The sequence below is a fragment of the Protopterus annectens genome, chromosome 17.part0 (assembly GCF_019279795.1).
Source record: "Protopterus annectens isolate FY-2018-M chromosome 17.part0, PAN1.0, whole genome shotgun sequence".
Lineage (NCBI taxonomy): Eukaryota > Metazoa > Chordata > Ceratodontiformes > Protopteridae > Protopterus > Protopterus annectens.
In genome coordinates this window covers 111,630,504-111,657,294 of record NC_056751.1, presented here as the reverse complement: position 1 = coordinate 111,657,294, position 26,791 = coordinate 111,630,504, and the positions used below count along the sequence as shown (strand labels likewise).

Below are 26,791 nucleotides of genomic sequence, written 5' to 3'. Positions count from 1 at the left end.
GCCACCCAGTTTAACAAACTCTTTACTGAATCCATACCTGCACTAGCAAATTCTCAAATCCTTCCTCAAGGTATGAAAACTATGAGAAAACAATGAAAAACACAAACACCTTACTAATGAAAATAGCTTTACCTTTCAACCTGTCTCTGTAAACTTGATTAAAAGATTACTCAAAAACCTAAAACCAACCATACTAGCTACAGAAGAACTCCCAGCTGAATTTTTAAAAATTGCTGCTGAAGTAATAGCATTTCTAGTAACCATCCTTATCAACCACTCCATCTCCGAAAAACTAGTCCCTAACCTCTGGAAGGTCTCCCTTATTATTCCCCTCCATAAAGGGGTTAACTCAAAAGAAATAAATTACTGCCCCATAGCTGTACTGTCTTCCCTGTCAAAAATTCTGGAAAGGTGTATTCACATACAGATTATGGAACACCTCAACATACAGGCCTCACCATAGCACAACCACTGCTCTCACGTCCAAACTGTGGTAAATATGTTTCAGCCATCTTCTTAGACCTTTCCAAGGCATTTGATATAGTTAATCATAACAAGCTTATAAAAGCTCTGTCAGAACTAAATCTGACCTTTACACCTCTACTCTCCACTCCTCAGTCATCTGCTATGCAGGTGATTCTACATTAGTCCGTGCCTCCTCTTCCCTCCAGGAACTACACCAGTAAACTCAAGCTTCCTTTCTCTCCGTCGAAACTTGGCTCACTGACCACCAACTAATACTCAACCCAAACAAAACAAAATGTATCTTCCAACCTACACAACATACCAGTCCTGACCTTAGATTTAACGTCATATCCAATAACAAAACTCATATCTCCTGTTACCCACTGTAACATGAAATTCGATATCCATATTTCTTGTCACCATAAAAAAGTCCATAAAAAACTATAGAAGTAAACTGTTCTTAAACACTGCTAGGGCCACTATTGCATGTACACATCTCATCTCTACACTACTATATGCCTCGTCAATACTCACCAACCTTAGAAAATCTGATTTAACCAAAGTAGAAGCCTGCTATAAAACAATCACCAAATTTGCCACCAATATTACTTACAGATCACACCACTGTCTAGCTCTCAAACAACTCAGCTGGCTTGAACTTTCTCACCTCCTTCTATATAATCAACTTACCCTGGCACATAACATTTTACATCATCCTGAGAAAAACCCTTCACTTCAAGACCTGATAATTCCATACTCCTGTACCAGAAACCTCTGCTCCACTAACAAAGTACACCACAAAGTAATTAAAGATAATAATACCGCTGGTTCATCCCTCTACTCTAACACAATAGCTAAACAATGGAATAAACTCCCCCCTCTCATCACAACTATAGCTTCTATACATGAATTTAAAAAATCCTTAAAAACACATTTGTTTAACTCATGGCTCTGCAACTGCGACAGTACAGGTTAATTACTAGGACCCCTCCTTTCTCTCACTTTGTCTCCTAATTTCAGTACTTAGCAGTCCCATACTTTCTTCTCTCCTCATATCTCTTACAGTTATACCTACCTATACCTTACCCTTGGTTTACTTATTGACAGCTGCTAAAAAGTAACAACTACTCTCCGTTGAATCTAATATTTTAAATTGTTGGTTCTATGAATAATTTTATGTCACATGTTGAGTAATGCTACCTGTCATTAATGTACTGTACTGTGTGAATTTAAATTGAAGACTATTATTGTGTGTGTAAATGTTATTTGTGGAACCTTTTCTCCCCAGGCATCTGCTGAAAAAGGATCCATGTCCAGTCGGACTTTCTCGGTAACCAAATGTAAAATAAATAAATTAATAGCATGCCTAAGAGATAGTTTGTAAGCCAGGTGGCAAAGAGTAGAATTTGTATTGTATAGCTGTACAGGACAATGACAATGTATGTCTCTACCCTGGGCTCAATTCTATGTGCACCATCCATGTAGACTGCACTGACTGTAACTGGATTAAGTGTTGATGGTAAATAAAGTCTGTTCTTGGCAAAAAAAAAACAAAAAAAAAAAGGAGAGAGAATGAGATGTAGAGACCTAAGAAACTAAATTGCTGAACTTCCATATGTAAACACAGCACAATTTTCCCCAGTGTCCTGCACAAAATTTCTTCTAACTTTATAAATGCCACCTTGAATCACACCTCAAGTCACAAGCCTAGTGAGACTAGCATGATCTACATATGTAAGTAAGTAAGTAAATAAAAAATATATGTTATGTATTATATATATCCTGAAAGGTGTTCATATTGATGGAACCATCCAGAATTGCTGCACTGACTTGGCAGTCTTTTGATGCTCTTCTGAGAAACATGATGTCATCAGTAGGCCATCTTCACCTCTCCCTTCATCAACATTAAAATCTTCTTAAACATAGGATCATAAAGGAGAGAAGGGGTGTAAGCTGCATCACCATCCTCAATTTCTTCACATGAGAGTTCATATTTTGGAGAAGCTCTAAATGTGTTTGCTGAAGATGTTCAAGCTTCTTAACTGTCAAATGAACTAGCAAAGTATGCAGACCCTTTAGTTCAACCACAAGGGCAGGAGAAGGAAGATTGACCATCGGTTTGGAAGAGTAAACCGTAAAGGGGACAGAGAATGGGCTAGCTAAGTCAGAAAGCCAGAGCCCTACAAAGAGGGAGTAATAATGGAGCTCATTACTCAAGTGAGACAGTAAGTGCACCCTGTGTAACAGTAAGGGATGCTGCCCCTTACATTTGGAAATGGTTGGGGGGAAACTACCAAGACTGATGAGGAAGATGCTAGGGGACAATTAGTTGCTCAATAGAAACTAGGTGAACTAACAGTGGAAAATCCAGTGTCAGTTAAGCATATGGCCATGATGATGGTGATAAGGAGACCAACATCTATGGAAGCATCATTTGAACTGGCATCTGTCTGGTAGATGTTGAGGCTGTAGACACCTGCATAATGACATCGGGTAACACAATGCCAGACTTGCTAAGGTATGGAAACCATGACGAAGTACTTTTCTATTATTTATTTAAGTATTTGTTAACTGAGTAAGTGAGGTGGTCCATAAACCCTTTTCATGATCTGGGCCACAACATCAAGGTATGAAAACTATGAGAAGCAGCAACTTTTTTATTTTATTTATACATGTATTTACTGGCATATCCATTTGCTTGTTAACATTTCTCTATAGGGTAAACAAGCTCGTCCAATGACTATTTTAAAGCTCCCTGTGTTGGTCCCAGAAAATACCGTCCCAATTCCTCAGCTCTTCAAATGAAGAGAAAAAAAATGTCCATTTCTTCTACTGGCACACCAACCAGGTGGCCAGATGCAGGACATACCCACCCTTCCTGCTCCAGCCATTCAGGTCCTGTTTCTGTGCCCTGCCCCCTGGCCTTGCTTTCTCACATGTTAGTAAAACAAAAAATCATTTTTTTTTTTTTTTTTTTTTTTTTTAAATTGTAGCAAACTGCTACAGTTTTTACCAGCCTACAGTGCTCTGGTTTTAGTTTAAAAACATCTTTTCACTTTTAAACTGTAGCAAACTGCATGCTACAAATGTTCAAACAGCTGCTGCAGTTTATATGCCACCTACATGGAGTGCTACTGTGCTCAGGTTTTAATTAAAAAAAAAAAAAGTCTTTTCACTTTTAAAATGTAGCAAGCAGTTGCAATATTTTAGACACCACACACACACAGTGCTACAGTGCTCATGTGACCACATATGCAATAACAACTTTTAAAAGCTGGTATTGCACTAAAGAGCACTCTGAAGGATGGATGCCTTATCTCATCCCCAATACTTTGTGCCCAGGCAGTTACCCCTCTGTCCCTGCTCTAGCAGACTGCTTTTCAGCCATGACCCGAGTCATAACAGCATGACAAACGTGATAAACAGTTGATTTTTTCATATGTTTTGCTTGTTTGTTTATGCATTGTACCTTGTCAGCCATGACCTGGGCCACAAAAGCAAGTGTAAATACAAGATATGAGTATATGGACAAGTTAGTGTAGCCTGTCAATCACTATGTTTTGTGTGGGTGGTAAGAAACCAAAGTATCCAGTCAAAACCCAGACAAGATACAAGAAGAGCATTAAAACTCCAGAGAGACACTAACCATGAACCCCACACTCTGGAACTGTGAAGCAAAGATCTTTTTAACAAGCCACTGTGACATCCACATGCTGCTAAATACTTTTAGTATTTTAATGGTAGCTACCACCTTGCTGTAATCAGTCAATCATTTGTGGGACTGGCATACACCTAAAAGAGAAAGGGGAAAATAGGATATAGGCACTACAGGTGACTCTGGAGATGATCCTGGTGAAAATATAGATTCAGCTCTACAAGTGGAGTTTCATGAGACTGAAGTTTGACAATAAGTAGGTAGAGAGTTTTACCCAAGTCTTTGACCGTTTTTCTTTAATTTCATTAATGTCTCAAACTTTTTTTGTTGAGGGGCAAGAACACCTGTGCCAATTCTCAGTGTTTGCCTTTCTTTTTATGGTGACATTTACTGTGAGGAGATGGAGAATGAGAAGTATAGGGCCTATTCTAATTGCTAATTACTGCCAGTTAAGGAAAGTTTGTAAACTCTTGCTATAGCATCTTTTATTGACATTGTCAAACCCCTTTGCAAAGAGAAAACAATTGTTGTAAGTCATATGCAGTGTGTTTATCTGCATGAAAATCCATTTGCTACAATGTGTTAGAATGCATACTGAAAGTAAAGACCAGTAAATGCCTGCATCAGACATCAACAAAGTATAGGAAAACTTGGCGGAAAAGAGTTAATCGAGAATTTTTGAACTGGAAGCAAACTGTAGTCCTAAGCACAAAATAAAAGAAAAATATTTATTTTTGTCCAAATATCTCATCGATTTTTCTAAAAACAGTGTAGGACCATCAGACTCCTTATCCGTCTTGATTTATAGTCTTGCAGAGCTCCCATAACCCCCTTTCCAACTTCATTTGTCCTTTCTGGTTGTGAAATAGCATATTCTTCCATTTAGCTTTGTGATGCTCGTCTAAAATAACCTACATAAATTTTAGTTAGGTTGCTTTATAATATTCCTCCAGGTTGGGTAGTCATAAAACCCCCTTCTGCTGGAAGTTCTGCCTTATCCTACCTGACTTGTCCCCTTTTGTTGTCCCGAGTAAAGTCTTGTATGGTCCTATTAATTTTAGCCCAGGTGTCCGTTGATGGGGAAAGCAGTAAGCTTGACTAGTGCATAAAGTTGAAGGAATTACAAACATTTTACTGGCTAGGATTTTGTGGTTTAGGTTCATCCCCATTAGTTTCCATGTGTTTAATTTAGTAAATGATTTGCTGTTCTGTTTCCAACCACCTAACTACTGCTGGTGAGTAAACTGAATTACTCTAGCAAACTCCAAAATATTTCATCTTCTGATGTCCTCAAACATGCAGATAATTTTGAACTGACTCACAGGTGAAGGTATAATTGACAACGATCGCCTTAGTTTTTAGTTCATTAGTTTTATTTGAGTTTGGAAATGAATCCTCTAAGTCTCTTTCAGGCATAGTAAGGTGCAGGATCACACCATCAGCAAACAGCACTACTTTTTCTTCCAACTTTCCACATTTGTATCCCTGTATAGTAGATTTTCTTATTGCACTTGCCAAAGGCTGTAAGTGTAGTAGACCAAACAAAAGTGGGGATAGTGAGCTTCCCTGCCATGTCCCTCTTAATATATTGATTATTTGGGAGAACCTGCCATTGCATTTCAGTCTGGCTTATGCTTTTGTATATAGATTGTCAATTAATGCAGTCCATGGCTCCTGAAAACTATAGTATATTAGTGTGTCAAGTAGAAAACCCCAACTTAACATATTGAATGTTTTTTCTGTGTTGAGACCCACTATAAGCAATTCCAGTTTCTTTTGTTCAGCATCCATTTGTAATATAAATGTTTTGAGTATGTTGTCAAATGTTTGCCTCCCCGGCAAAAAAAATGAACTAGCCTGGTTCCATAATTTGCTGTAATGCTTGCAAAGGCTTTATAGTCATGGTTTAAGATAGAGATTGGCCTATACAACTGAGGGCCATTTGGGTCTTTCCCCTTCCTCAGGCAAAGTTACCATAATTGCAACCCTTTAGGAGGGCAGGGTATGCCAACCTTGTAGGATATTAAGTAGTTTCACTCAGACTTTAACAACTGTATCCTTTTCTCCTTTACCAGACCTCCACTGGAATGCCATCCTCCCCTGATGACTTCCTCATCTTTTGTCTGGTCATACTGTCAGTTATTACTTTTGTGAGACTCCTTTCTTCTTCAGTAAGTTGAGGGATATCTAATGCTTCCAGGTATTGTTGCCTTCCTAATGATCTTTCTATCTCTTCATCCGTCCTGTACAAATTACTGTCGAATGCTGACATTGACTGCTATGTTGTATTAGTCTTGTTCAAGTTAGTACTGTGGTCCCTAATTTTATGTATCATTCTTTCTGTCTTTTACTGTCTCAGTTTTTGAGCTAATAGTTTGGTTTCTTTGGGGTTATTGTTGAAGTGTAGAGATTTGACTTTAGTCATCCTGTATCAATATAAATTATCTAAACATTGACCCATCTCTGCTTTTAGTCTCTCTAAGCGCTGTTTACCATCAAGGGAAGTTTGCTGCATGTACTGTTCCAGTGTTTCCACAGTGTTCTTAAGAGCCTTCAAGTTTTTGGTTCTACTTTGACCCCACTATTCTGAGTGCCTTATTCCTATCTGCTGACACTCATTTTAAAGGTTCCCCAAGTTACATTCATGTCATCTGTTAACTCGTCCATTTCATTAAGTCGATTTAGTATCACATCAGCCAGTCTTGAGAATTCTCAGATGTTTAACCAATACAGTGGAAAATGCCAGTGTTGCTCAGAATTCCTAAGCCTCTTCATCCTCAATTCCCAGAGGACTAAGGCATGATCCGATATAGGGTGAGTTTAAATGTTATATACCTGATACATATGCTGTTTCGAGATGCAATATCTGTCAAGCCTGGCCCGTGGGTTGCATTTCCTGGAATTATATGTAAAGCTGTTTTCAGCTGCGTGCATATGCATTATATCTTGAAACCCAAAGTCATTAAAATGTTCAGCTAGATACCTTCCATCGCTAATAACAAAAGAATGTCTTGGGCCCCCTGGAAAGTCTGAAAAATATGTTGCTATGTTCCAGTCTCCTCCTTAGCAATGATGTTCATCGTGCATACAGCTGCAGTCATAACAGATGGGTTTTCTTGCCGTCAGGCGGGTCCTTGGTCGGCCGAATTCCAAAGTCTTGGTCCGGCGTCGGTTGTTGTCGCTTCTTCCCTGACGTCAGTGCGACAGAGGTATAAAAGAACCAGTCGACGCCATTTTCTTCAGTCTTTCTTGCTGCGCGGTGCCCGAAGCAGAAGCAGTTCGCAAGTGCCGGTCGGCCAGCTCCTGAGATTACGAATATTTTTCAACCGAAGTCTTCTTAAAAGCTAAGTACCCCGTTTGGGAAACTTTTCTTGCCTCAGACCGATGTCAGACATGTGGGAAGCAAATACCGCATAAGGATTTCCATTCCCTCTGCATTCCTTGCTTAGGCCCAGACCACGTCGTCTCGGCCTGTCGTTTTTGTGCTACATTCAACAGACGCACTATTAAGCGTCGGGTGGAGTTCGCCCAACACTTCTTTGGCAAAAAATTTAACTACATTATGTCGTCGGATACTCCGACTCCAGTTTTAAGTAAAAAACGCAAAGATAAGGACCGACATACGAGGTCCGCGACTTCTATCGACACCATGCCAAAGCCGACTACAGGTGGTCCGGTTCTCAGTGAGGCACCTACGCAGCCCCTGACTACCGATGACGCTTCCTTAGCGGTGTCTTCAGTGCCCGAGGTCGCAGGCTCTTCGGCCCACACCCCGACTACAGATACCGAAGCCATTCTTGGCGGTGAAACTCAGAGTTTAGACAGGCCTGCCACCTCTCAAAGTGTCTTCAGGCCTTCCACTCCTTTTTCCATCAAGGCTTTCACTAAGTCTAAAGCGTCCATGCATACTAAAAGACAAGCTACACAGGGCCGTTCTCAAGGCCCCATGCCTAAAAAGCAGATGCTCAAAATGGCTGAGGATTTGATTACTTTTATCATGGGTTCTCAACCCCCCCGGACATAAGGCCCAGAGTGGAGGAAGAATCCCCTTCCTCGGACCAGGCCTCCGTTATTTCAGAACATTCTGAAGACCAGGAACATTCTTACTCCCCCTTTGAAGATTCTAATGCAGAGGAGTCCATTCCCTCTGTCTCCCCCCTGAGGATTACTCTTTTGGGGAAACTTTACATACCTTGAGGGAACACTTCCACTGGGAAGGCCAAGAGTACTCAGACTCCAAGAAAAGGCTTAGGGATTTCCTCTTGCTCCCTCAGCACAGGCCTCTGGCTATACCTCCTGTCTTAGACATACTTGATGATGTGTATTCGGAGGCCTGCCTTAATCCAGACTCTTTACCTCCAGCTCCAGTCAAGCCTGACAGGTATTACCGGGTTCCTGATTCACACCAGTTTCTATACAAAAGCCATGCGGCTGACCCAGAAACTATTTCACAGGGTCCCAAGGGAATTAAGGCCTCCACTGCTAAAAATCCATTACCTTTAGAGAGAGATTCCAGAGCTTTAGAAAGGTGGGGGAAAAAGGTATACACCTCGCCCACCTTAACTATGAGGGCATTAAACTGTCAGTTTCATATGATAAAGTACCAACAGTTTCTGTTATCACAGTTGAAAAGCAAAATGTCACAGCCTGAACAACCAGACTTGAAGGAGTTGCAGGATTTGTTACACATTGCCGAACAAGTGGGTAATCATACCTTGCAATGTGGTTTTGATGCTTTAAAGGCCTCATGTAGAGCTGCTGTTACAGGATCAGTCATACGTAGACATGCTTGGCTCAAAGAGCAAACCTTACCAGATCATGTTAAAGCTAAATTACTGGATGCACCTCTGCAAAAAGATGTCTTGTTTGGTGTTAAAGCTGAAGAGGTATTAAAGAAAATGGAGGAAAAGGCAAAATCAATGCAAACAGTGAAAGATTTCTTACAGGTACAACCTCCACGTTTCAGTAGAAATTGGCCTTCCAAAAATTGGTCCTTTCCAGCCACGCACAGACCCCAAAGAGGTAGATACAGGCGCCCGAGGGGTAGAGAACAATCTCAAGGATCGTTTAGAGGCAGACAATGGCAAACACCTACACAAAGAGGTGGTGAGGATAGTTCACAGCCATTCAGAAAGCAGAACCAATGACTTTCCCCTTTGCATGCCAAGCAAGGCTCAAATGGCAGCACCTTTAGGTGGAAAACTGGCATTATTTTCAAAAAATTGGCATATTGTCACAAAAGACAAATGGATCTTGGACATTATAGACAGAGGCTACAGATTCCACTTTCACACCCTTCCAAAAATGAGGGGCATGCCAAACCTGCCACACAATCAAAGGGCAGAGGCACAAAAACAAATTTCAGATCTTATGGACATGAAAGCTATTCAAGAGGTACCTGCACAAGAACAGGGTCAAGGTTTTTATTCCAGACTATTCCTGGTACCAAGAAAAGGAAATGATTGGAGACCTATTTTGGACCTATCCATCCTAAACACATTTTTACTCGTGCCAAAATTCAAGATGCTCACATTACAGCAGCTTCTTCCCATGCTGGGCAAGGAGTCTTGGCTGGTAACATTGGAGGCATACCTGCATGTCCCAATCAGACAAGATTGCAGAAGATACCTCAGATTTCTTGCAGGTTCAACCCATTATCAATTCTCTGCATTGCCCTTTGGCTTATCTACTGCGCCCAGAGTGTTCACGAAATGTCTGGCATCAGTAATTGCCTTCTGCAGACTTCAAGGGATACAAATATACCCATAGCTGGACGACTGCCTGATCCTAGCGGACAGCAAACACATACTTCTGAAGCACCTGGCGTTTGCAATAAAGTTGTTGAAATCTCTGGGATACACAGTCAACAAAAAGAAGTCAAGACTAATACCCTCTCAAACAATAATTTTCCTGGGTGCCAGCTTGGATACAAACACCCAGATGGCCTACCTCACGCCAGAGAAACAAGGGCAACTAACTCAATACTTCAGAAAACTGGCAACTTTCACCAGGCTGACTGCAAGGAAACTCCTGCAGGCTCTGGGATTCATGGCATCTTGCATCCTACTAATCCCATGTGCAAAGCTGCATATGAGGAAACTTCAATGGTACCTAAAAAACCTATGGTCTCAACACAGCCACAGTTTGGAAACAATAATATCACTGATTCCATGTCTTCAACAGGAATTTCTGTGGTGGGCTCAAGCATGCCAAAGAAACACAGGTTTACCATTCTGCAAGCCTCAAGCAAATCAAGTCATCACAACAGACACCTCGGATTACGCCTGAGGGGCGCACATGACAGATCGGTGCATTCAGGGCAAATGGTCCCAAAAAGAAAAGCACCTACACATCAACCAAAAGGAAATGCTAGCAGTAATAAATGCTATTACAGCTTTCAAAGACCTGCTGCATCCAGGCCAGCTATTGATAAGGACAGACAACACCACAGTAATGTGGTACATAAACAAACAGGGAGGAACCCATTCATATACCCCCTATGCAGGCTAGCCATGTCTCTTTGGAACATGGCTCTGGAATTGCAAATCGAGCTACAAGCACAGTTCCTGCTAGGCAAGGAAAACACGCTGGCAGACAACCTAAGCAGAAATATGACAGATCCACGCGAATAGATGCTGCATCCTCAAGTTTTTTCAAAGATAATTCAAGCATAGGGAAGGCCAGACATAGATCTATTTGCCTCCCACAGAAATCACCAATTGCCAAAATTCTGCTCAAGGACCTTTCACCCACAGGCCTGGAAAGTGGACGCACTCTCTTTCAGTTGGACAACAATGACAGTTTATGCCTTTCCACCTCTTCCTCTGCTGCCCAAAGTTCTATTAAAAACCAGAACAGACAAACCCAAGATGATTCTCATTGCTCCAGACTGGCCAAGACAACACTGGTACCCACTCCTGAGGAGCCTGATGCATTCCCCACCATGGATCCTGCCTCTAATGCCTCTTCTACTGACTCAGCACAACTTCAAAACTCTTCACAGTCAGCTGAAAACATTCAATCTAGCCACATGGAGGATTCCTTGAATTCACAGCAGACCCTACTCTCCAAGGAGGTACAGGATGTCATTTTGGAGGCCAGAAGGCTGTCTACTAGAAAACCCTACTCCGCAAAATGGAAACGGTTTTGTGTCTGGAATCAGAAAAAGGGTCAGAATCCTGGAATACTGAACTTACCTCAAATACTACAGTACCTAGCCGAGCTGCTAAGCAGTGGACTTTCATTCTCCTCCATCAAAATCCATGCCTCAGCCATTTCTGCAGAGTACAACACTGATCCTCCTTTATTCTCTCACCCTCTCTTAAGACAGTTCCTCAGAGGGGCTAAGAATATAAAACCCCCAAGGAAGCAACCAGTACCTGCTTGGGACCTCAATTTCATTCTAGAAAAACTAACCCTGCCTCCTTTTGAGCCAGCTGCTTCAACAGATCTGCAATATTTGTCATGGAAAACAGCTTTCCTTTTAGCTATCACCTCAGCACGCAGGGTTTCGGAACTACAAGCCCTCATGGCTGTGCAGCCTTTCATCATTTTCCATCAGGACAGAGTTTCCTTACGAACCAATCCTTCATTTATGCCAAAGGTAGTATCCAGGGTAGCCTTGAATCAGGCTATCCACTTACCTACCTTTTACCCTAATCCACAAAACAAAGGGGAGAGGTTACTGCGTTACTTGGACATTCACAGACAGCTCCGCTATTACTTGGACAGAACAAAACCTTTCAGAAAGTCAGAGCAACTCTTTGTGTCCTATGCTACAGGTGCTCAAGGGAAGCCTATTTCCAAACAGACCATCTCAAAATGGATAGCCCACTGCATACGCTTTTGTTACTCTTTTCATGGCAAAACTGTACCTACAGGCATCAGATCTCATTCCACAAGGGCCACAGCTACCTCTACAGCTTTCCTCAGGGGGGTCCCTACCAAAGATATTTTGGAAGCAGCCACTTGGAGTTCTGTACATACTTTCTGCAAGCACTATCACCTACCATTATACTCCAAAACTAGAGCGGGCTTTGCCACTGCAGTCTTGCAGGGCATCCTGGCTCCTCCTAGTTTCACTTAGTGCCTACCACCCCTTTATTAGCTTTGGGATTCTACCCATCTGTTATGACTGCAGCTGTATGCACGATGAACATAGTACAGTTTTGTACCTACCATAAATGTAGATGTTCGAATGCTAATACTGCTGCAGTCCAGGTCTTGGGACAGGCCTTATGGCTAACACCTCCTCATACAACCTCATGGGGCTATTCTTTTATGGTGTATTTGCTTGCAACTACTGTTTTTATTTGATTATATTGCATTTGCTGTTTTACATAAATTTATGTTTTGCCTTCCTTCTGGGGGCACCTGACATCTGGGGCAAGAAAAACTGAAGAAAATGGCGTCGGCTGGTTCTTTTATACCCCTGTTGCACTGACGTCAGGGAAGAAGCGACAACAACCGACGCTGGACCAAGACGTTGGAATTCGGCCGACTGAGGACCCACCTGACGGCAGGAAAACCCATCTGTTATGACTGCAGCTGTATTAGCACTTGAACATCTACATTTATGGTAGGTACAAAACTGTACTTTATCCCCTCCTGAAATTTCATAACGAACCCAACACATTTATTTCAACCCATTTAGTTATACTGAGGATGTATACCGAGGCTATGGTCAGCTGCTAACCCAGCCAAGAGTCTTTAAGAGTAATACATCTAGCCTGTTTGTCCCTTTTAGTCTCCTCTGTTGTTATTGAAAATCCCTTTTTCACTAATATCAGTACTCCCGTTTTTGTCTGTTGGCAACCCTACTCCAAATCTTATCTCTCTCTCCCACTTGCTGTCTTTTCTAGTTCATGTGCATTTCTTCAAGTAAGGTTATATTAATTCCTCTCTTTGTTAAGCAGATGAAGATATTGCTTCTCTTTCTTTCGTCCAACATTCCATTTATATTCCATGACGTTAGTCTGACTATCATACTAGTAATACAGAGTGGGATACCTGAGTCACCTCCCCATTTCTGATTACTTGCAAGGTTTGACCCATACTATGCCCCCTGGCAGTATTGTCTTGTATGTGAAACCATTTTATCTGCTATCACCTTACTCTCTCTTTGTCTCTTCTTCCATATTCCCTCCTATTGCCAAATGTGACTGAAACCTCCTCATTTCATCACCATGTGTAGGCATTATAGATCAGATTTTAATAAAATGTTATGATGTTTTCCCTAACCTGAAGCCAATCCCACCTGATGTTGTATACCAGTTGTGTAGTAACTGCAAACCTCTTGAGAATCATATGCAATCCATTGCTTTTGCAGGCTACTTATGGTAGCCGTTATTTCCACCCTAAGGTGGGCAGTCAAAGGTAAGTATACCATTGTGGCTTATGGCCTCTGCCAGTAGTTTCGATGACCCTTCCAGGTTTAGCAGCTTGAGCACTGGGCTTGCTAGGGGTGATTTGTTTTTTAACTTTGAGTTCCTGTGTACCATATCCAGGATTCCATACTCTGACCCAATAAGACGCTCAACTTAAAGATCATTCTTTATTGAATAACCTACCACTCAAGACCCTCTGCCTTCCATGTTCTTTTCTGGTACAGTAAGAGGAACAATTCTTACCAGCTACTGCCCACATCACACATCCTAGAATGCCCCATAACAACAGTCACTTCAGCCGTGAAGAAACAATTCAGTGTGCAAGGTCTCTGGAAGTATGGTATTCATATTCCGTAGCCACAGCCCATTTTATCACTCTTACATGTTTTTTTCTGACAGCATTTCTGCAAAATTCGAGGTAGACTCATCTTTCATCTTCCCGGAAAACTGTTTAATGTCCTGAACTCTCTCCTACAGTTTTATTTGAAAAACTGGAAATGATTTTGTTAGCAACCTGTGTTACATGCCATAGACAGACTCCTAGATGGCCAAGACTCAGCAGGGACTCCTGTGGTATCACTCTGATTTGTTTTGATAACACTAAGTTTTTGGTCCAGGGTCTATATATGTCCTTGTATCTGATTGGAAAAAAGGTAGCTGGACAATTAAGTTTGAATTTAACCTCCATTTCGCTGTACTTTTTGAAACGTAGGATAAAAGTATTCCTCTTCACCATGGTTTGCAGAGAGTAATTATTTTCAACCAACACTCACAACTCCCCCATCTTTAGTATGGTACCTTTCCTCCACAAATTTGTTAAAATTCTTTCTTTCATGTGTAGTTTTACCACTATTGGCATATGACACACAGTAGGTTCTAAACTGGGACAGTATATTCTGTGCATCTGCTCTCTTTCTACTTATTGTTGGGGTATGCCTGTCCATTGATGTACATAGTTCACCATATGTTCACAGTTAGTCTCTCCCTTCAGCTCTTTCTGGCATTCCCACAAAGCAAAGATTCACTAACCTGAACCTGTTCTGCAGTTCAATAAGCTTTCATTGAATATTCTCACTCTTGGCTTCTTGATTTGTTATGCTTCCCAGTAGTTCTTATTCTGCTATCTGCAGAGCAGTAATATCAGTGTTTAGACAGAATCTTCCATCTTCTGATTTTTTTTTCAATGAAACTAGCCAGGCTGTTACTAATGTTGAATATTTCTTGATGTAATTTGATCACTTTTCTATTCGGTCAGAACAGGAGATTCCCCTCATGGCTGCTCTGATCTCTCCATATTTGCCTCTCAAAGAAGATGAGTCATCATATCCGATGCAGCCCTGTCCAGCCCATTAGGCGATACAGAAAGTGCTTTATGTTGCTTTTTCTTTGTTTTTCCAGCCTTTTTGGAGACCATAAGTAAAGTTCTCTTTGCAAAAGGGACAAATCCTGATGTATATATACTATTAGTGTTTTATTCAAGACTGAGAGCAGGGAGCTTTAAAAGAAGTGTCTGTCATGCAGAGATCTTAACCAGACGTTTGTCCTCATCCTTTTTTGGTAAATGATTTGGGATATTTAATATCCACTATAGCTACAATCAACTCATGAAAGTTAAGCCTCAGTTTAATGTGTTAACTGAAGGATGTCATCTTGTAAGCACAACTCCCCCCCCCCCCCCCAAGTTCCAACACTGAAACATGGATCTGGCGCTTGATGTGGGAAGAAAACAAACAGATTTCTGATCTTTCAAGCATCAAAGGTGGACATGCAGCCTGCTGAGGCACTGACACCAAAATCCAAGCATAGGAGTACGCTGGTAGTGTGGTCACAGTAGCTAGGAAAGAAAAACTGGTATTACATCCCCTTAAGAGTACTCATTAAGGCCAGTGGCTTTCTAGATGAATGTCACTGTTAGTGGTAGCCTCTAAGAGAAACCCTGTGTCTCAATCTTCAGCCATCCATCCTCCAGAGAATTGCATGTTTGAAGGTGTTTAAATGCTTGACATAGGTGCTCTACTTTGAAACCTGTTGGATTACATACCTAAATCAGTAGAGGAGATGACTGATGGGAGATTTAGGAGGAGACCCAGGACTCAGATTCCTATGTCATCAGCTGTAGAAAACACACTGGTTTGTGTTAGTTATGATGCAAAGGATGGGTTGTTCAGAGTTGTGTTATCTGATACTGACATGCTGTCACTCTTGGTTCTACTTTACTCCAGTTGTGAAGGACATCACAGTGTTGTTTATGGAATCTATGGTGATCCATGCTGTTTAGCCGTAAATTTTATGAATTACTTAAGTCTATGAAGCAGAAATGGTCAACACTTGCATGTATTTCCATTTCACTGTTGCAGTATTCTTAACATGAGGTATCCCCTGCCAAAGCCGGCCTGACATCTGGCCAGTATACCAAAGCCTTTAGGTTAACAATACTCAGTACATCACATGTATGCTCCCCACACTGTGCATAGGGCATAAAGGTGACATCTGGATGTATCATCCTTAGAACTCCTTTGCTGCCAGTCCAAATGCCATCTTTGATCGTTGGTCTGATCGCTCGAGTTGTTGCTGGTTTACCTACCCATTTCAGATAAGTGCCCTATTGGGGTTTTTGCTTATCCTTTTTTTTTTAGCATGTGGTATTGTTGTGGGGTTTCATGTCATCCAGAAAGGGTAAATGCCAGTGTGGGAGACAGGCTCCCCATAAAGACTATCACAAGCAAGGCTTGCTTTGCTTAGGTGCTTCTCATGACCATATGTCCTGTACTATTTGTCAGGGCTTTTGTCCCAAAGACCTTATGTAGTTGTCTTTCATTTTTAGCCATCTGTCTTGAAAACCAGCATCTAAAGCTTTTCGTAAAAGACTCTATGTAAAGTACTTCCTGGTCTGAGGGTCAGCCATCTTTGAAGAAGAATGCCAAAAAGTGAACCCACATTCTTCGGCTATGGCCCCTCCACCAGACATCTCTTTTGAGGCTGGTGAAGGCCCAGAAGATCATCCATTTCCTGGGCTGGATTCCTCTGCCACAACCTGTTTGGAGGCCTGCATGGATCTGGCTTGTCGCAAGTCTTTGGAGGCCTTGCAGACATCTGCTTTGACGCTCAGGGGGAACCATGGGTAATTATCACAGAAGGGCCTGGGGGGGGTTCCTCAGATACTGGATAAGGTGGAAGTCCCCATTACGATTGAATGTTGGCCAACATCAGAGCCTTCTACATTTCATAAGGTGGACATCCCTTTTAAAAAAGAAGCAAAAGACAAAACATATCTATTCTGATCTTAAGGACCATCAAAGTGAATGGCAGAATTTTACACAAGGCTTGTTCAATGCTCTTATGACCTTGAAGCCTCCTCAGGGGGTATCTGCCCCTGCTCGCCCTTGGTCATCTCCCGCCTCAAGAGAACTAGAGAACAAGTTTCCTCTGAGGAAGAAGGCGATTATGATGAGAAATCCTTGGCCTATTTTTCCCAGATTCATTCCCTTTTGGATTATGACTCTCTAAGGAAGAGGAGTCTTCTATTACTGAATCTACTTTTGAAGAGATTTCCTTTGGTGATACCATTTCCAGGATGATGGAATTCTTTAAATGGGATTGTTCCCAAGTGTCTGAAGTGCAGAGAAGATATTATGAGCTCCTTCAAATGGAGTCTCCTAGACCCTCTTTTGTTGCTCCTGTTTTGGCTGCTTTATTGGATGCCTTTTCTTCTGTGTCTTGGGTCTCAGACTCTCAGCCCTCTGTTCCTAAAAAAAACCTGATTGGTTTTATAATGTGGCTTATGACAGTAAATTCCTTTATAAGTGTGCATCTACTGACCCTTTGGTAGTCTCTATGACATCAGACAAGACTTCTAAGTTACTGCCTTCTACCAAGCTTCTTCCTTCTGATAAAGACAGCAGGACCATGGAAAGGCTGGGTAAAAAGGTTTATACTTCAGCCAGCCTAGCCTTTCGGGCTATTAATTATCAGACCCGTATAACCAGATATGTTTGGGCTGTCCTTTCTCAGGCTTGCCAGGTTATTTCTGGCATTCCTGATTCTGAGGGAAAGACTAATGCCTTGTCCCCATTAGGGATTTCTTCCCAGGTAGCTTGCCATTCCATTAAATGTAGTTATTATGCAGCAGATGCTTCTTCTAGGGCTGATACTTCTGGCTCTGTGTTGAGGAGATATTCCTGGTTGTGGCTTCAACCTCTGCCTGATGATGATAAGGCTAAGTTGATGGATGCTCATCTGGACAACAATTTTTTGTTTGGTACTGCTGTGGCTGATTTGTTCAAGTTCTGCAGGAAAAAGGCAAGGAGTTACAGGACCTGAAACATATTTTTGTTTCCCCTGTGCCAAAGTTCCAGGGGAATTATCCCAATAAACCAGCTTTTGTTAGAAGGCAGTCTTGTCCTCCTCCTAAAGGCAAGAAGAGTGGTAGTGGGGTTCCTCCAGCTAAGTCTACACAGACCCCTCCTGCTCAGAAGCCTTCCTTTCCTGGTAAACCAGGTGCTGTCTGACTATCCAATTATTTCCAGACACATTCCTCTTTCACTCCATCTTTCTTCATCTCTTCCTGTTTGGTTAAGCATAACCAAAGATTCCTGGATTCTTTCCATCATTCACCAAGGGTATTTCATGTTTTGGAAATCTTTTGCCATTTCATGAACATTCCTCAGCCACCTCAAGACCAGTTAAGCTTTTTGCCAGAGGTGCTTCAGGGTTGTTTGACTCAGGGGAACTATTCAAGAGGTTCCATCTGCTCAAAGAGGGAGGAGGTTTTATTCCAGAATGTTTTTGGTACCCAGAAAAGAGGTCAGTTGCAGACCCATTCTGGATCTTTCTCACCTGAATAAATTCCTGAATGTTCCTTCCTTTTGAATGTTATCCTTTCAGACTGTTTCTCTACTACTTCCTCAAGCTTTTATGGTTTCTCTGTATCTCAAGGATGCTCACCTTCATAGCCCTATTCATCCCCTTTTCAAATGTTTTTAAGTTTCTCTGCTGCTTCCTGAGAATTTCATTTCTGTATTTTGCCTCTCTACTGCCCCAGGGGTATTCACCAAATATGCAGCTCCTGTGATTGTGTTTTGCAGCTCAGGAGCATGCAGGTCTTTCCTTATTTAGACAACCTGCTCATTCAAGCCTCCTTTTCAGAGATTCTTTTACAGCACTGTCAGATGTTATTGCTCTGTTGCAAAACCTGGGGTTCACTGTAAATTTTCAACCCTGTAATGGGATCATTTTTTGGGGGTGCAGGATCAGACTGTTAGCATCCCTGCCTCCTCCCAAGGGTTTGACTCTGATTTCCTTTTTTCAGTCCCTTCTTCCTCTGGCCTTCAACCAGGGAAATTTTTGAGGGCTCTGTGATTCATGGCATCCACTATCCTTATTCTTCCCTTCACCAAACTGCACATGAGAAAGCTTCACTGGTATCTAAAGTCAGTTTGGCTTCAGCATTCTCATCCTCTACAGTTTTCAATTCCCTTCTTCCATGTTTTAAGTTGGAATTTCAATGATTTATTCACCAACTGACTTTGAATGCAGAGCTTCTGTTTCAACTCCCACTTCCCTCTCAAAAGCTGTTCAGATGCCTCAGATGGGGGTTGGAGGCTTCCTTCTGAAACCTAAAGGTGCAAGGCCTCTGGTCTCTCTGCAGAAGGAGTACATCAATATCAAGGAGAAGAGAGCTTTTCTGTTGGCACTCACTGCTTTCCATCCTGTGTTTTCTCCAGGCCCCTAAAGATCTTTACAGACAACACCACAGGACCCATCTTCTTTGCAGATTGGGATATAGTGATTCAATACCAAGTGACACTTCAGGCGGTGTACATTCCTTCAAGTCAGAATTTTGTGGTAGACTTCCTGAGCAGGTCCATAACACAACAATCTCACGAGTGGATGATGTTTTCACTATCATCTGATTTCTGGAGGGAGTGAGTTCCTTAGTTTTTTGCAAAGACAGAACATACAGAGTTTCCTGGTGATTGTGTGATTTTGATATCTGGTTTTGAATTTGATGCTGAGATTACAGTTGCCTGGGTGGGTTAATTTGTCTGATTTAGATTGGTAATTACTGGGTATTTCTTTGATTATAAAGGGGTGTTGTGTGTGATTTTAAGTTGTGAGGTGGTTAGGATGTGTTGGAGTTCTAGCCAGTCAAATTGTTTTAGCGCTATGCAGTGGTGAATTTTGTTTGGTGAGCTGTCAGCAGATGGAATTTTGCTGTAACAGTTTCTTTCTTTTTGAGTTGCGACTTTTGTAAGTTTGTTAGAATAGGAGGTGCATAAAGGATGGTCTGTAGAAAGAGTGATTGGGCAGTCTGTAGTTATGTTTGTGGATTTAGATAAATTTTAGTTTTGGCTTTGTGAGCTTATTATATGTTGTCATTATGTTAATGTAGATATCATATTTTAGCATATTGTCCTTAATTGCATCTACAAGTTTGCTCTGGATCACTTGTTTTCTCTCTCTGTTATTGCTAGATTTTATGTTAAAACAGAGTTGTGAATACTTATACAGGTGTGGAAAGGATTAGTTTTGTCATTTTGGCATTTAATTTATTGAAAATCACTGTTTGTTGAAAGTGAATTGGGTATTACCTACAGCTCAGTGAGGACTGGTGCTGAGCATATTAAAGTAGAATCACCTACATATTGAATCAAAGTTGCAAAGAACTGTCTAGTAAGAGAGAGGCACCTGTGACAATGACCGTCTTGTAAGATAGTATGGATTGTGAAACTGTTGTAAGAAAATAACAGATAAGAAGTGAGTCTTTAATACAAGCTTGGACATCAGTAAGATTACCTTATTGCATATATTTAGCATAGTGCTTAAAGAAGTAGAATTAGGTTGTCAATAGGTTGTGCTGTAATGTTTTTAACTTTGTGCTTGTAATTTGATTAGGCAATATCTTTGTCCCTCCATATTAATACCAGCTGCATATACTTTACTTGTGAAAGGCTTTATGATGTTTAATAAAGGTTTGTGCCTGTCTTGCCCAGTGTTGTCAGGAAGGCATGATTTGTTGCAGTGGGTATGCTAAATTTTGGCTTCCTGACTACAGGAAACATGATAACGTAAGAACAGCAACAACAAGCTAAACTCTGATGTAATGGTAATAAAACAAAAACATCACAAAAAAAAACACCAAATAAAACAGGAAACAACGAAACTTTAGCGCTCAAAACAGTTTAATAATGCTTTCGTCTAAAAGACTACTTAACACATCTATTTAAATAAGAACAAGTAACCAATCACATATAAAAAGTTGCAAAAATCAAATTTGCATACAAAACTCATATAAACGTTAACTGTATGAACTAAAACTATATAAATCTACTTGATTTTCGGTCTCCTATTTTTTAAAAAAATACTTGATATTTACTGATTCATTTAGACCTGGGAATTTGTGAGCATTTAACTTAATGTGCCACTTTATTTCTAAACCTTCTGAACAGCTTTTATAATCCCCACCCCTCAGATCTTGAGGCAAAAAGTCTATAACAGAAAACATAAACTTTTTATATTTATTACAAATGAGAGTATGTTTATATAAAGCATTGTTATGATCTTTACTTTTAATAACATAAAGATGTTCCTTAACTCTTTTTTTCTAAGGAATGTGAGGGCATACCAATATAAAAGCAGGACATCCTGAACATAAACCTATGTATACAATATATGTATACAGTACCAGAAGTCTTACAGGTAAATCTGTTTCAAATAAATAGTATAATTATAAAATTTATAAAAGCGCAAAAGAACGTTCTAGAATGAACCTACAAATATTACACATCCCACAAGGCAACAACCTTTTCTGTTTGTTTGTACTAGTCACTTCCAGATGTTTCATTTTTCTCTAATAACCTTTGAAAATTCATATTCCACTGATGGTACAGACTTAGGTCTTCTACAACTTTATAAGATCAGGATTACCCTATGAAATTTTCCAGTTTCTTCTTATAATTTCCTTAATGGAGCTACTGTCACAGGACATATCCAGTAAAAACATTGGACTACTGTTAGAAAAATGAATCTTATTATTTATATTACTATAAACACTTTCTTTTTGTGCTAAAATGGGCTTGAAAACAGTTTTTCTTTTTCTGATTACTTCATTTGCAGAACATATCAAATCAGTTTCTCTGTAACCTCTTTCCTTAAACATATAGATAATATTAACCATCTCTTTATAAAATTCATCGTCCCTAGATATTAATCTAGAAGCCTGAATAAACTGTCCTTTAGGGATGTTCCTTTTCATAAACATGGGATGCCAACTTTTATGATGTAGATAACTATTAGAAAAGGTCTCTTTTCTCTAAACTCTACTATCACTTGACTTGTTTAGTAAGTGCAATTCTAAGAATAAATCCAAAAAATATACATGTAATCTAACTTCACCTTTCATGAACTTTAATCTGAGATGTCATTTAATTCATTGATAAAAACATCAACCTCACTCTGTGAAATGTCAACTATAAAAAAAATAAGTCGTCCACAAAATGTTTGTAAAATATGTTGCTAAAGAAATGACTTAAAAGTAAAATAGCAAGTTCCCAATAACCTAAAACAAGATTTGCAAAAGATGGGGCTACAGAAGAGCCCATAGCTACCCCCCGTAACTGTTTGTAATATTCTCTGTCAGACATAAAATAATTCTTCTCTAAAACTAATCCCATTAATAAACAGTGCAATCTAACTTCCTTGTTAGAAAATGTATTTGTTTTCATTAAAAAATATCTTAAAGCTTTAATTCCCTTGTCCTGTGGCATACAAGGGAATAATGAACACAAATCTATTGTTATCATCTTAACATTCTCTTCAGTGTAATCAAACGTCATAAAAAAGTCCCAAGAGTCCCTTATATAGGAAGCCATGTCTTGTACTGAAGGATTTGGTTCACCCAGTAACTAATAAATGCTATAAGTTCTCTGGTTTTGCTAACTGCAACAGCAAGAATGTTATATACGTTGGCACTTGTAATTTGTGCCAAGCCTATTATGTAGGAAAGACCAATAGAAAGTTTAAGGAACGGATACTTCGCCACCTGTTAGACATCAAGAATAAAGTGGTAACCAATGTCCTATATGGACATGTGTCTGAAAATCCAGGGCATTCATTTAGCTTTATGGTTATCTCAAATGTGACTACTAACCTCCGTGGAGGAGGCATTGTCAACAAAACTGAAAAGGAAGAAAGCAAATGGATCATGAACCTCAGAGCTAATTTATTTCCAGGGCTCAACAGAGTAGTTCCTATTAAACCTATTTTGAAAGAGAGAAGCCTAATTAAGAAATGAAATGGAGGCTTAAGGAATGCGTGCATCTGATTGCTGTATGTGATTGGTTGAGCAATTAAGGATCTTTATTTAACAGCAGTAAGTCAGGTCTCCACACTAGGATCTGAAGAAGGTTTTTTAACAAAGCGCTTATCCTGTTTGACCTGCAGCTTGAACTGCACAATTTGTGCTTTTTATTTCTTCGTTTTATTAAAGCCTACATTTTAATAGAATTTCTCGTGAACTTTTCATTGTAGTGGAAGCCTTTTTTTCATTTTACAATTGGACAAATTCTCCACAAGGACTTCCCACAGTCAAGCTGGAAAGTGCATGCCCTGTCTTTCACCTGGGAAAGCCTCTCAGTTTATGCCTTCCCCCTCTGCCTCTCCTCTCGAAAGTTCTGCTAAAGATCAAACAGGACAAACCAAAGACGATACTGATTGCACCAGACTGGCCACGCCAGCACTGGTACCCCTCTTGCGCAGTATGTCACTGCTGGAACCATGGTACCTGCCTCAGACCCCTTCCCTGCTGTCCCAGCAGGAGGGCCAGATTCTGCATCCTCAACTTCAAACCCTGAACCTTGCAGCCTGCCTAATTCCTTGAGCTCTCCAATAGCATCCCTCAGTAAGCAGGTGCTAAATGTCATTCTGGAGACAAGGAGGCCTAATACTAGAAAATCCTATGCTGAAAAGTGGAAAAGATACTGCTCCTGGGGCCAGACTCAGGGGATGGGCACAATGGTGCCCAGCTTACCGCATATTCTTCAGTACTTAACAGAGATGCTCCACAAGGGCCTTTCCTTCTCGTTAATTAAAATTCATGCCTCTGCCATTTCAGCACATTATTATACTGAACCACCCCATCTTCTCTCACCCCCTGCTAAAGCAATTCCTCAAAGGGGCCAAAAGTTTACGACCTCCCAGGAGAGCTCTTGCTCCAGCCTGGGACCTTAACTTTCTATTGGAAAAGCTCACTCTACCTCCTTTTGAGACAGCTGCAACTGCAGAGTTGAAACTCCTTTCTTGGAAAACGGCCTTTCTTCTAGCCATCACTTCAGCAAGAAGAGTGTTTGAATTACAGGCCCTCATGGCAGTGGAGCCCTTCATCATCTTCCATGCAGACAGGGTGCCCCCTCAGGACCAATCCTTCCTTTATGCCCAAGGTGGTGTCTAGTGTGGCCCTTAATCAGTCCATTCATTTGCCTACTTTTTTTCCAAATCCACAAAACAAAGGAGAATGAATACTGCACTCCTTGGACATGCACATACAACTTAGATTTTATTTGGACAGGACCAAGCCTCTCAGAAAATCTGAACAGCTGCTAGTTGGTTTGTTGCAGGGGCAGAGGGGAAGGCCATGTCAAAGCAAACCATTTCTAAGTGGATAGCCCATTGCATTCATTTCTGCTATAAGCACCATGGAAAACCTACCCCACAGGGGATAAGATCACATTCCACTAGGGCTGCATCTATCTCTACAGCCTTTCTCAGAGGTGTCCCTACCAAGGACATCCTAGAAGCGGCTACCTCTAGCTCTGTACATACCTTCACCAAGCATTACCACATGCCTAGTTTTTTCTAAATCCAGAGCTGGTTTTGTCACTGCAGTTTTGCAGGGCTTAATAGCTGGTCCTAATGCTCTCTAACTTCCTCCTCCCTTCCTTAGCTTTGAGAATCAACCCAAATGTAATGACTGCAACAGTGAAACACGAAGAATATAGTACAGTTGTGTACACTTAACATAAATGTAGATGTTTGTATTCACTGTTGCAGTCCTGGTTACCCTCCCTCCAGCCCCCTGACTTCTCTTGGCTATACTTTTCTTCTTGTTTAGTGTATTTCAGCTTTCTGGTGTATTTTCTTTTTGTTGGAGGTGTAATCTGACATATAATTGCTTTCCATTATGGGGGCACCTGACATCTGGGTCAAGAAAAACTGATGTAATGGCGTCGGCTGCATGTTTTATACCCCTAACGACCTGACGTCATGGTAGAAGAGACAGCATCCAATGCAGGAATCCAAGACTTTGATATTCAGGCCGGCTGAGGGCTACCTGCAGGCAGATGACCCAAATGTAATGACTGCAACAGTGAATACACTCGAACATCTACATTTATGGTAAGTTTACACAACTGTACTTTTTCACTCAAGCCACCTTGTACAGCTTCACTCACAGTGGAAAAGGAAGAAATGACATCACCACTATGCAGGAGATTTGAAGATTCACCAGTAACCATCGTTACACTCTTGGATCTTAAAGAAGCAGTATCATTATGCTTACTATGGTCTAACTTACTGGAAGATTGTAGATAAACAGGATACGCAGTTTTATTCAAATAAGCAAGCTTATTTCTCTGTAAAGTCTTATGTTTTCTAAGAACAATTGTTTTTTTTTTCAAATTTCTCAATGTTACTAATGACTTCTTTGTATTCAGATCGCAAATTAGTAGCCAAACTTAGCATGTCATTCATAATTTCGTCCAAGGACAATTTGATTAGGCAAGATCTTCATCTCTCCATATTAATAACAGCTGCATATTCTTTACTTGTGAAATGCTTTATGATGTTTAATAAAGGTTTTGTGCCTGTCTTGGCCATTGTTGTCAGGAAGGCATGATTTGTACAGTGGGTAGGCCACATTTTGGCTTCCTGACTACAGGAAACATGACAAAAACCTAACCACAGCTGATGGCACCTGCCCTGAGGTCGGAGACCATATGAATTAACCCCCCTGCCAAATGAGAGCATGTCTAGTTTCTTAAAGGAAGTGATTCTCTGACAACCCTACCTTAGAAGTCAGCATGTATCCTTGTCCTTTCATTTCTTTGAGACCCATCTGTGGGATGGGGAGTAATGCAAAATTATGGAGCACTGATGCATTTAGTAGGTATGAGTAGAGGTGAGTTTGTAGGATAGCACAAAACAGAATTGTCATTATCTACAAATTAGTGTTTAATTTCTGCTAATATTTTGTTGTAAACAGGAGCTACAAGAAAGTCTACATCAGCAACTTGCAAGAAAAATTGCTGTGTACTTGATGAGCTTTTTAATCGTAACTGTGGCCTGGGCAGCACATGTCAGGTAAAATATGCATAAAATTCTCTGTTATGTTTTACTTAAAGAATTTTGGTATGCTGTCCCATCTGTATCCAGTGTAATTAATTTTCAAATTTATAGGTTCAAGTCCAGGTCCTGATGAAACGTCTTCAGAGTTTACTGTACATGATGTAACCTGCTCTTTGATGTATGATATTAAAAACAGAATACATATGAGTATTAGAGGTATGAATTTTTGATAAAAGGGGGCATGACGGACAAAAATAAATAAGTAAATAAATAAAATAAATTAGAATAGTTGTATGCAAGTTAAAGTGAGTTACAGAAAAAATTATGTGAAGTTGTTCAATCTCGCCATTCATTCTTACGCATGGGTTCGGAGCCGGTCCATCTGCTCAGAGTTGGCCGCTTTACTAGCTGAAGATCTCAGAGTAGCTCGAGGCTAGGTCCCTATCCCATGATGCTCTGTGTCCTACCCCAGATCTAGTTTGCTGCTGCAACAGATCGGAGGTTGTTGGAGAGTTCGGGCCAGTATAGAGAGATGTTCCTCACTAAGGGAGTTCTGGTTGATGCCATGGTGGTGGCTGCAGCCACCAAGAAAGAGATGTCTGAAACCTCTTCTACTGTCCATCCTTCTAATAGGGATTCCAGGACGATGGACAGGTACGGGAAACGCATCTTTAGTTCTGTGACCTTTGCTATGCGATTGCTTAACTACTTGACTCATTTTACCTGTCTTCAAAGAGATCTAAAGAACTCTGAGATCTCTGCAGGGTAGTACAGATGGAGATGTCTCTGAGAAGGTGACAACCCAGCTTAATACCCTTAATTCCATAGTTAACTCGTCCATGCGGCTCATTTCCTATGCAGCCGATGGTTTGAGTCAGGCAGTGGGTTCAGCAATAGCTCTTAGGAGAAATTCCTGGATGTGCTTCTGCTCCTTTGCTGAAGACTT

The 26,791-nt window shown here is 40.8% G+C and overlaps 1 protein-coding gene across 1 annotated transcript in view; it reads left to right on the top strand.

The window, feature by feature from the left end:
• TMEM175 (transmembrane protein 175) overlaps positions 1 to 26,791 on the top strand; it is a 668,934-nt gene that overhangs the window by 117,231 nt on the left and 524,912 nt on the right. The window contains exon 3 of the mRNA XM_044059461.1: positions 25,763 to 25,860. Within this exon, the coding sequence (XP_043915396.1) occupies positions 25,763 to 25,860 (98 nt within the window). The remainder of the gene's footprint in view (positions 1 to 25,762; positions 25,861 to 26,791) is intronic.